This window comes from Telmatherina bonti (genome assembly GCF_933228915.1).
Source record: "Telmatherina bonti genome assembly, chromosome: 12".
Classification (NCBI taxonomy): Eukaryota; Metazoa; Chordata; class Actinopteri; order Atheriniformes; family Telmatherinidae; genus Telmatherina; species Telmatherina bonti.
This window is the reverse complement of record NC_136610.1, coordinates 21671432-21683873: the sequence shown is the minus strand read 5'-3', so window position 1 is coordinate 21683873 and position 12442 is coordinate 21671432. Positions and strand designations below refer to the sequence as shown.

The 12442-nt window shown below is 38.4% G+C and overlaps 1 protein-coding gene across 1 annotated transcript in view; it reads right to left on the bottom strand.

Moving 5' to 3' along the window:
- Positions 1–12442, bottom strand: part of drp2 (dystrophin related protein 2) — a 129667-nt gene that overhangs the window by 10068 nt on the left and 107157 nt on the right. Inside the window, exons 16-19 of the mRNA XM_079249512.1 lie at positions 12269–12380; positions 11403–11539; positions 8934–8999; positions 3616–3681 (exon numbers count right to left, since the gene is read on the bottom strand). Of these exons, the coding sequence (XP_079105638.1) occupies positions 3616–3681; positions 8934–8999; positions 11403–11539; positions 12269–12380 (381 nt within the window). The remainder of the gene's footprint in view (positions 1–3615; positions 3682–8933; positions 9000–11402; positions 11540–12268; positions 12381–12442) is intronic.

The window sequence follows — 12442 nt, the reverse complement described above, 5'->3', positions numbered from 1 at the left end:
TTTGTCACCTTTAACAGATGAAAATAAAACTAAGATTTTGTTTTAAAAAATGAATGGAGTTTCATTTTTAAATTCAAACCTTTTTGTAATCTGGACATCTTTTACTGGGTTAAAGTGGAACTATTATGTGCATTTCAGGCTAATTTATTTTTATTTCTGAGCCCAGAAGGGCTGGGATTGATCGAGTTATTGTCACAAATCGCTTTATTTACTTCAGACCGACCCTCTCCGTAGGCTGTCAGATCAGCCTGCGGGCAAAACGAGTGGATTGAGACTCTTCCGCATTAAGCCCTGCCTCCCGCCACTGCACTACATCGGGAGTGCGCACCACAACTGCTTTCACCGTCATTGTAACATCTCATATTCAGAAGGATTAGGCTCATATGAACTCAATGAAAAAAACAAAATAAAATGTCAACACATAGCATACAGCCCTACATGTTGGAACCTGAATCAGACCCTGAAAACGAAGTGGAAAACATCAACCCACAGCAACGAATGCAGCAGGATGTCTCTCTTTGGTAAACTCAACCAGCCTTCGATGGAAATAACTTTATCCGACGTTTTCCACCCGCCTGATGTATTTGTACATGCCCTTGTTAACCAGTAGAAGGTAACCAATCACCGAACCTTATCCCCCGGGACGTCACAAGGATTTCCAAGTAGAAAAAACTCTCTAAAACGACATGTTTTTCGTCGCCATGGAAACCGAATGGAGAGCTACTGGAACTCAAACTTAAACTCAAACATGCATTTAGGTGATAAAAAACAGTGCCGTTCACATGTCTGATGAGGATTCAACACTCTAACACTGTAGAAAGCTCAGAAAACTCCAAATACCATAATAGCACCCATTTAACTATTAATAGTGACTTTTTGGCCTTTTTTTTAACCAGTTGTAACAAATCTTTAGCAACATTATTGATAAACATTATTAAATAGGGTGCTAATTTAAGACAATAAGGAAGAAAGGGAAATAATTCTTGTGTTTACACTGGACTGTTTATTGACTGCAGACTCTATGAACTATACCATGAAATATTTTACATTTAGTCTCATCCACTTTGTTTAATTTGTTAATGGGGTATTGTTACATCAGGAGGTGTGGTAAAATGGTTCACTTTCAATTGGAAGATTATTGGTTTAAGATCCAGTTTCCCAATCTTACATGACGTTGCATCCTTAGCTCCTTATTGCCACATTATGTTAATTACTTGCAAACTGTTTTAATAAAAGTGTCAATTTCATGACTATAAAGTAAACAAATGTAATGTCAATGAGCAGCTATTTTTGTCTTTACAACTGAAAAAGATTTCATAAGAGGTAACCTTGTCTTTGTGGCAGCGCCTAAGGGAAGTTTAGCATTGAAGACTGCCGGGGTTTTTAGGTTTTATTTAACCTCATTCTTCTTTCAAAAATGCCACAAGTGTCCATAAAGTCTTTATTGTGGACAGTTCAGGACTGTTGTCAGGCCAGGCATCCCCTCTCACCCCACTGCCCTGCATTTACAGTGTGCAGAAAGTCATTTTGCATTTGCTTGTTGGAAAATTACAGTCTACAGTCTGTATTAATGCTGCTGCCACAGAGGTGTAAATGAGCTTTGCCCAGGGCATTCCTGCAGCCCCATATGATTACAAAGCCAGGCTTTTGGAATATTTGCTGATGACAGGCTGGATCGTTCTTTTAATATGTCTTGCAGAGCACACCCAGTCCATCTCTTCCAACAGACCTTTTGATTCTGCTTTGCTTCATCACAGTACACGTTTCTACTGTGTGATGCTCCATCCCAAAACGTCTGAGCCTCGGAAAGTTAATGCTGGTTCTGAACTTAAGTCAACGCAAGGCTTCATTTTGAAGATTAAAGTTTTAAGTGGCATTTATAAATAGACTACTGTTTTTGGTACTTCATGAGACATTTCCCATAATGTCCTTGTTGTTATATCAGCTATTATTAAATATATTCATGATGCAGTGCTGAGTGATAGTGGCTGTCCAGCTTTAGCTTGCATCCCTGGCCTAACGCATCAAAATTTCTTAAAATTCTTGAATAATTTAATGTCATTATGGAGCACAGAATGAGAAATGTGCAAGTAACTTCCAACTTTTCTTGAGCAGACATTTTCTTCAAATTTTTCAATTATTTCTCACATTTTGCTCACATCAACTTTTTAAAATGACATAGCTCCTATTCTTATTCTTTTAATTCATTCCAAGAGTAGGCATTTCAAATTACAATTCAATTTTTGGGGAGTATAAAATGCAAAATGCAAGAAATGTATTAAATTAAAGGATCATATTAACGTAATGAGGGGTAAAAAGAGAAAACCTTGAAAGATTTAGTCAGACTCTTGCAGAGAAGTATTAGTCTTAGCAAATGTAAGAATCATGAATTTTTTTCTTTTTTTATAGATTTACCAACACAAACTCACACACACATAAATTCCAGGAAACTTTTTTTTTTTTTTTTTTTTTTTTTTTTTAGTTTTTACTTTAGGCTTGTTAAATTAGGGTTTCAATTATTTTCCCATCTGTTACCTGCCAATACATACTGTGAACTCTGAGCGATGTACACAGGTGGAGAGGGAAGTCTGTGCAAGCACACAGCGTGGTACAGGACAGAAAACAGTACAATGCCAAGCAAAACAGCAGCTGGAGACATTCATAGCACAGCAGCATTTACAGAGCTGTGCAGCACAAATAAATGCAAATAGGAGAGGCACTGATAGACAGAGAGCTTTGCTGAGTAATAACCACATGCAAGGCCACAAGCGCAGGAAGCAACACTGCAACTTGTGCAAACCCTCCCAGAAACACAATTATATACTAACAATCATGCAACTACTCTAATAATAAAGAGTACATGCTTTGTCACAAGGATCTATTCATGCAGCGCTCTAGAAACATGCACATGACAACCCAGACACAATGGCTATAGTACAGATGCCAGTCATAAAAACTGCTGTTCTGCTACAAAGTATTATAGCTGTCAGCCTAAAAACTAGTGATGTTACATCTTTGAGAAGCCACATAAAAAAAAAACCTCATCTGATAAGAAATAATGAGCACAATTCACAGTGCAGACCTGGAGCATGAGGGGTCTTGGAACACTTTGTACAAGGCTGCTTAAATTAAAGAGGAAACCTCACAGGATGAAATGTCTGACAGCTCCCACTGATGTCAACAAAATAAGAGGTGGACACAAATGTAGGATCTCAAAGAAGCCTAACCCACTCCACATACTCACGATGAAGAACGTCTGCCTCATCCACATCAAAATATAGTAATTCTTCTCTATGCTATATCCTCTCAGCCAGCTTCTACAAACGCACTTTGTGTACTATCTACAAACAGCCACAGACCTTAATCGCAGCAGGCATGAGGATGATGAAGGGGGAGTGTATGCACACTGCTCTCTGTGGGTCATTCTCATTATGTGGCTGATTATTTATGTGATTACCCAATCGTTCTCTAATGCTCAAACATGCATGTACAGTCCTGAGCACACACACACAAACACAGAAACAGTCAATGTATCAGGAGGAAAGAGTGCACACACAAAACAGCACTTGTAGTCAGGGTGGTTATTGTGTTGTGTGAGGGTGGCATTGTACTCACAAGCTTTCATCAGGAGACAGACTATCCGTGAAGAATGAACAATTCTGGCTCTCCATTTCTGCCAATCTGTGTAAACATACACACATACATGGAAAGAACACCATGTCAAATATAAACACACGTTCACACATACAAACATAGAAAGAAAAGCACAGGAGAGAAGGTAAGTCAGAGCAATAGACATCAATAGATCTGAGGACATCAATATTATCACACACAGGGGAAATATGTTGCCACAAAGTCATTGTTGCAGCAAAAAAATGGCAACAATTTAGCTTCAAGGTAGAGCAGATAAGCCTTCTGGCCTTTTTAGTTACAACAACTGAACAACAAGCTGTCCAGAGAAATCTAACAGGACTGCAGAAGGGCAGAAATTCTTCTTGGCTTTGAGTTCAGGTTATAAAAATGCCCACAAAGAGAGGATAAAACTCTACTGTACACTGTCTTCTGGCATGAAGGCACTAAAAAGCCCTCTAGAAATGTTGTGCTGTCCAGCACCACGGACAGCAGCTGTAGTGAGAGGAAGCCTGTGAGGAGGCAGTGCAGTTTTTCAGGACCAAAGACAGCGCTTGCAGCTCTGTGGCGTTGACTGGCAGTAAGCGGCGGTGATTCACAGCCTGCTCTGAGAATTGTCTCAGCATATAACACGGAAAAAAGAGAGTGATTTATTTTCAATGACAGCTTTTTTAGTACTTGATGGAATAAATGAGGACATTCTGAACTTAAGAAATCCAGTCAACATGGGGAAATTGATGTTTAACCATACAGCATAATGCCAAAAGTATCATATTAATATACATGATTGTAAGACCTCTGCATCAGTTCATAACCATGACTTTAAACTCTGTACTTCTTTTATGTACATTCATTATGCCTTTGTTGTGCACCAGTGTCCTCAGGCTGACAAACAACATGTCACAACTTTTTCTTCAGTACCAGAGCATCACTCATCCACCGCAGCATTTCACACTATGACACTGTTACATTAGCAGCTAGATATGAACACGCTGACCATTTTGAAAGCACAATGAGGCAGATTCACCAAGAAAAGCCAAGGAGATATTATTGCAGAAATAAAGAAAAAGAAAGAGACAAATGGACTGAACAAAAAATAAGACGAGTCAACATTGGACCAACTGTTACCGACTAGAGAGAGCTCATACAGTGGTGGGATGTAAGATAAATACTGAATCAGCAGTTGTTAAGAGAAAATTTACCAAAGTTCAAAATTGGGGTAATAAAATCTTAAAAGGAAATTGAATGATATCTTTCTTAATTTATAAAAATTTAAAGAATCATTATTGAAAATATGTAAATAGATAATAGGTAATATCTTTCAGAACTGAGTTAAACTGTGCTTTATTATTATTACGCTTTGTCTAATATCTAGCAAGCTAACTGTGCAGCTTTGCACAAACTATCTCCCATAATGTGGACAACTGCTTGCCTTTCTACATTAAATTTCTTAAGAAAAATAAGACGGAGATTAATATTTATGAGCAGTTCCACAATCACCTTCTTATGCATTCACTTCTGTTTTACTGCTGGTAGTTTCTACTTTCAACTGAGTAACAAGGATGATGTAAAAACTGCTATTACTGATGAACACCACTCAACTGACAATGAACATATGTTGATCTGAACCCTCAGGGCTTGTATTGCAGCAAAGCTGCTATTGAAAGTCATTGTACTCATATATTTGTAGTAGGTGACTAAGTCAACAACTGGAAAACTGGAAAATATTCCATATCTCAAAATGTGTAGTGTGTTGGTGAATTTAAATGAACAGAAATGACCGTAGTTTATCTGAGATGGTTTTTGACTTGGTATGAAGATTTCTGTCCTCAAATCTCACCATTAGTTCTTATTATTGTAACAATAAATGCTAAATTTCACATGCTTAGCAATAATAGTATAATACAAATTTGACTTAGTGCTTGATATAACATTTTTTTGTATTTTAAAAACCTTTAACAAACATTAATGATTAATTGTGTTCATTTTTAAACAAAATGAGGCAAATGGCTTCGAGCGCAGTGGGTAGATCAGTCATTCATTAATTGTATGCATTAATAGTTGAATTAACGTCCTATATTTTAGTGTAAGGTATTTTAAAAGAAGATACTCAGTGCTGGTAGTTTTTGATGGTGGCTGAACCTCATTCAGGTTCAATCTGCACTAAACATTCCAGTACAGAGCTGTTCTGTACTGGAATGCCTGTATGCCTTTGCGATATATATGTATTAGTGCTTGACAGCTTCTGCTGCGGAAGTAAATAAACTGAATGGAGACGTGTGGTCATGTTGAATGTTTACATCTGTTAAACTTCCTGCTAACAGTAGACAGAAGCTCACATGGCTGCTTGAGTTAAGCAGGATGTGTACCATGTGCATGCATATAATCATGCTGATATGTTGGGAAACAAATGCAAGACAAAAGACGGAGGGTAGATGGGCTTTGTTTTGAAATTCTTCTGCGGCTTCATTACCTGGTTTACTATTCATTCACAGAAGGGCACCTTGACACACATGAACAGGCACACATACACTTGTAATAATATGTCACCTCAAGGGAAGAATTTTGAACACACTGAGCTGTCAGTGATGATAACCAGTATTTTGATATCAGCTTGACTTTCCATTAGTGTTCAAAGTGAGTGGTGAGTTATGATGGAGACTGGGGAGGAATTCAAATAAGAAATGTAATACCATCGTTTTTTTAATCTCTTAACTGCCAGGCAGAGAGATGGGAGGAAGAATGAAACAAAGGGAGAATAGTGAGGTGCTCAGCCAAAGAGCAGGTTAAACACTATCGGTTGGTTACAGAGACCACGTAAGCCAGTACTTGGCTTACTTGAAAATTAAACAATGGCATCAAAACAAAACAAAAATAATATATATATATACATATACATATATGTATATATATATATATATATATATATATATATATATATATATATATATGTATATAAATTAACAATGAAAACATGTTATCTAAACAAGTTGTGCCAAGCTATGTAGTTGTCTAATTATATAATTATCTACTTGTTCCACACTTCACATGTTTATTATCTAAATCACTTCCAGGAAGTTTTACCTGCTTTCAGAGACTTTTTGGGAGAAACTGAAACTGGCATTAAACAAATGAAAGTTAGAAATCCAAAGAGAGTAGTTTAATATTAGTGGGGGACCACTAGGACAACACCAGACTAATGAACTGACTGGTTTCCAGTCTGGAATAATAAAGAACCAGCAACGTCTTGATGGTGTCTATCAGATTGATAGTGACCATTTACACTGCAGATAGAGAACTCAGCACAAATGGTAGGTTAATTTTATCATTGTTATAGTCTAAATATAAATAATTCATATAGTTCTCGCCAACAAACATTTCTAAGCAGAAGTCAAACTCTCCTTTGAAGGATCTGTTTAAGAATAAACTTAGATGAGCTCTAATCATCATTCTTGCAACTGATTTATTTTCATTCAGAATAAGCCATAACTGGGATTTATTTAAGTCAAGCCTCTGCAGGTCAATTTTGCTTTAAGTCAGCTACAAAATCCATTTTAGTCTGGGACTAACCTTAAGCTCTGTTTCTGACAACAGCCCAATATCAAGACCTGCTTAGTCCTATTAATACTGTACTCAGATCATGCCATGGGATTAAATGTGCAACCACTAATAGTCACTCAAAAATCTGTGTAATTTGTTTATACACCAGAGGAATGAACCACCACTCTTTCAACTACACAGAAAAAATTCTGAACAGTCTCATGCATTTTTCCCCATTTACACATACAGAATGGAAGCTAAGTGGACTTATTCTCTCATGCAGAATGTATTCAGTCAGAGGCTTCTTCAAGTAGCTGCAAGACAGAAAGATTATTGCAACTGCCCTCTTGTACAATATGATTAATAATGAATTATTTCTAAAATAAATAATTCCTTCAGGTGAATAATAAAGCAGTTTTCAATCAATTTGAAGTATTTTTCATTCATTTGTACATTTGAAGTATCTGACATCAGCTGCGCAAACAAAGGCAGCTGTTGAGTAAAACATAAGATGACAAGAAGCACATCAAGTCTAAACTCCATGTTTGGAGTTAACTGTCTTTGTGACCGGATGATTGACATTTTGTTCCAGGTTTTAAAGCTTCACATCAGCCTTCGGAACGAATTATACACGTCTCACAATGCTGCTGTAAGTGATTAACGGATGATGTAACAGATTACAGTTTCATCACTGTCAAGACATTGTATGGTTTCCTTAATCATGCTGTCAAACAAGAAAAATTACCAGTATATGTTTTCCATTTTTACAATCACATTGCTTTTAACATATTTCAATGAAGTGAACATGATCATTGCATTTATCTAGACTCCAAGTTCTCTAAGCAGTGAAAGAAAAGTATAGTCGCACTTAGCAGTCAGAAAGTTCTCTGAAATACCAACTATTAGAATTAGGTGTCAACATGGCCATTTTTTCACCAGTTTTAAGATGATTTAACTTTTCTTCAGATTTAAAGAGAAATTAAAACTCCCATGTAAACATGGCCAATGTTATGGAGCGAGACAATAGAATAGAGGGATAAAGAGAAAAGAAGGCAAACAGAGAGCAGGTGAGGGAGGAAAACGGGGGAACCAGGAGGAGCAAAGAGGACAATTGTGCCTGCTCTCATATGTGTATGCTGTTTTGTTTTGGCAGGGTGTAAAGTGTGTGAGAGCCTGAGGAAGGCAATTCACAAAGGCACATTTACCAGCTCATGAATACACACTCCCATTCATGCACTTCAGGCTCATTGGAAAGGGATGTAAGTGTCCAGCTCTGCCCACAGTGCAGAGATGCAGGGAGTCCAGGCCTGTGCCCTGTTTCTAACCTGTCAGACAGACACTAATCCACACAGACAGCTCCCAGGTGACCAATGGGCTCTCTGCCCTAGCAAGTGACAAGCCGCTAGGCACGTTGAACCCCGCTAACCTCCACACATTCACACAAACAAACTTACAACCACAAACCGCTCTGCTTGTGTGTGCCATGGTGTGTTCGCATGGAGAGTAAGAGTGAAGAAAACAGCTGGGCAGTGCAACCTCCTGGCCAGAGTACAGTACACAACACAGCCAAATCAATACCACAATCAGCGCTTTGCTAAGACTTAAGAGTGATAGAGCAAGAAAGTATGAGAAGAGAAAAGGCAGAAGTGGCATGGACTGAATTTAAAAAAAGGCCGACCGCTTGGAAAGGGAAAGTGGAAAAGAGGGGAATTGCTGCATAGTAATTATTTGATACATTGCACAGTTCCGTGAGGCATACATACCTGCTGGCATAATGTTCAATCCTGCTGTGTGTGTCTGCATGAGGCAGCCTGGGTGACGAGCACGGTCTGAGAAGAAAACGAGTCAAAGTCAACACCTGACAGCATTCTTAAAGAAAACCAATTTAAACTTTACTGACAGGCTTGGTTTTAAACCGCTGTTGTTCAGATATGGTCAAGAAAGAGCTGCAGTCAGTGAAAACTGAAACTAACTTTCTTTAACATTAAATCACGGTACTTGGCAAGAGAAGAGGGTCTTTGCTGCAGTTTTAGCAGAGGATTGTTGCTTACATCTCGTCTGATGCTGGATTGTAACTACTCAACAAAGCTGGGTCTTCGTTGTTGGAGACAGGAACGTTCAGCACTTAGACTCTCCTGTGAAGCCATACCATTGTGAATGATACACTCTGTGGTTTAGTATTGTCCTAAAAGATACCAGGATTTTCCTGAGAGAGATGTTGTCTGGATGGAAGCACATGTTGCTCTAAAATCTCTATGAACTTTTCAGTACAGATGCTGCCTGGACACGTGTAAGAAGCCTAGTTGCTCATTCACCACCAGTCCATCAGGCATGAAGGCTTTTGAAGTGTCCAGTGACAATGACTTGAATGGTCCTTCTCCACTTTAGTTTGCAGGACATGGCACTCATGGCTTCCAAACAGAATTTGAAATTTTGATGAATCTGACTCTAAACTGTGTTCCACTTTGCTTGAGAGAAGACAGCACTGTTTGTGGACCATGGTCACATCTGGCTTCTTCTTTGCATGGTGGAGATTTACCCTGTGGATTACATGGCAAACTGTGTTCATAAGCTGTGATTTCTGGAAGTGTTCCTGAAAGTATGCAGTGATTAGCAGTAGAGAATCATGCCTGTTTTCAGTGCATTACTGAGGCTTTACCTCTCTGAAATACTCATTTCATGTTACTGATCTGTTAAAAATTGAACTAATTCGTTGTGAAATGCTCCTCCGGTTGCTTTTTATTTGTGCCAACTACTTTTCCAGCATTTTGTTTCCCCTGCTCCAACTTTTTTGAGATGGGTTGCTGCCATCAAATTCAAAGTGAATCAATATTTTCTATGCAATGTTAAACTGTCTCAGTTCCATCATCAAAAACGCTGTTTATGTTCTTTAGGTAATAAAATATTGGTTTCTAAAATTAGCACATGTTGCAATCTGTTGTTGTTTACATTTTACACAATGTCACAAATTTTTTTTTTTTCAAATTTTGTCTTTTTTTCAAATTGTATATGCAATGATAAAAATAGCATTTGCAAGACATTGGCACTTAGACAGTCAAAGGCAGTTCAACCTGCCTCAGGCGTAATACATTCATACTGAAAAGGCGGCCCAATACTTCTATAAATAAAACTGATGATGCACATCTTGTGCTCCATTTATGTTGCAATTAAATAGCACATCATTTGACAAACAGGTCCATTAGTATCAGCGTCACTGACTTACTATTATTTTCTATGTAATGTAGCTTTGCTGTTGGGGGGGGGGGGGGGGGGGGGGTAGATGTTCATTTCTGACTGAGCTTTTTTCTTTTAATGAGTAATTTCCCTCTTGGCTTATCCTAAGGAGCCTTCCTGTGTTTTAACCATCTATATGAATAGCTATTGAGCTTTTCAGTTTAGCCTTGTGGTTGTGAGGCTGTTACTGACAGACTGGTTGGACTTTCAGAAGAATTGTACACGCCAATAAATATGGGTTTAATCTTGCAGGGTTAGAAGTATGAGACTAAAGCTCTAAATGTAAACTTATCTTCCAGATCTAAGTACTGTAATTTCTGCTTTAATTTCTGTCTGTTTCAACACTGGGTTGAGCTCAGCATTGACTGTGAAGAGTCATTTATCTTTTGTTCCCAATGACAAAAGCTACAGTAGAATATTTGAAGTAATAAAATACTTCCATATCAGTGACAGAAGCCGACAAATCATAGAGCCCTTCCACATTAAATCATCCTATGTACCTCTGATCAAACCTGAAGCGCTGCTTCAAGATAATTCACAGTTTCTATGTACATTATATGCATGCCCTGCACAAATAAATGTAATCTGTACAACATTTAAAAAGTCCACAAAGGTCCACTGGATTGTTGTGCTGTTGACATTACCGATACATTGACCGCTTTCACAGCTGAATCAAACTACAGTATGAAAATAAACCATGGGGACATTCAGCACCTACAGTCTCAATAAGTCTGTGGAAACCATGAAATCGGCATTAGGTTCAATCTTGTATTTGTTTTTTGTTTTTCTCTCCCTTGTATGAGCAACATGCTTGAGTCAAACTGAGATCACAAAAGTAAGGCTGTGTTAACAGTGAACAAAGAGTCATCCCTTTAAACCATCTCAGTGACTCAGCATGATGATTAGACTGTAACAGCGGCAGTATGCACAGGAGTAACTAAAGAGACAGATGACAGGAGAGCAGGCACAAAGAGAAAGCGGTGTGTTGTGGTACTCACGTCTCTGAGCTCTCTGCTTCCAGCACAGATTGCACTGGCAGGTAACCTCTCTGTGGGTGCTTTGTGAAGTACTGTTTTGACCTGAATTTGTTCTTCAGAGTCTTGGCAAAGTCCCTCATCTTTTCCCCTGAGGTTGTCTGCAGTTACCGAGGTGAGCGGGAGGAGGGGTGTCGAGAGGAGGATCAAGTACAAGGTATAGATGGGAGAAAGACAAATTGCACATCATTAGGCTTCTTGGAAGCGTTACTTGGACAAAAAGTTTAACTCATCCCACATTTTCAATTTACAAACATTCCCCTCTAACCGTGCTTCATTCAGTTTGTGCTGCTCTCTCTTTTCCCATTTTTCCACTTCTGTTCTGTTAAGCTTTTCCTCTTTTCTATACTTGTTGTCAATCATTTCCTGTCCTCGGTAAACTAAGAATGCCTCCCTAGTTATTGAGAAAATATATCCTGAAAATGAAATATTGTCCGCTGTCCAGATGGCCTGCTGCCAAACTTTACAACTCATAATTGATTAGAAATTCTGGCACCATCAGTAAACTTTAACACTCCTTTAGAAAGAGCTTAACTTCATACACTTGCTTAAGATTGGAGTTTTATTGGCATTTTGTGCTCCAAATAGCGCTTTAAGTGTGCACTATTTGAGCCAAAAAGGATATTATTACTGAGTGGTACTTGTATGCATACCATAGATCTGGATGAGATGATAGATACCAAACAGTGGATTAGACCTCTAATCCACGTCTGGCAGCAGGAACCAAGAGTGAGGAGTATGTATTTCACTTTTGAGTAGAGCTGAGATTAATCTTTCCCCAGAGACCTGAATTAGTATTCAGGAGCAGAACTAGATAATGCTTTTCTTACGGGGGTGTAGTACTCCATGATGGGGTAGTGCAGCTTCTTTCCCTTGGTTGTGCGGCCGGTTAGAAAACATGTCTGGCAGATGTCCACATTGAACTGCTTCAAACTGCGATATCTGTCAAGATCAATAAAACAGTGAGGCTGAGGTGGTTTTTGCATGAGCTGTGGATGGAGTTT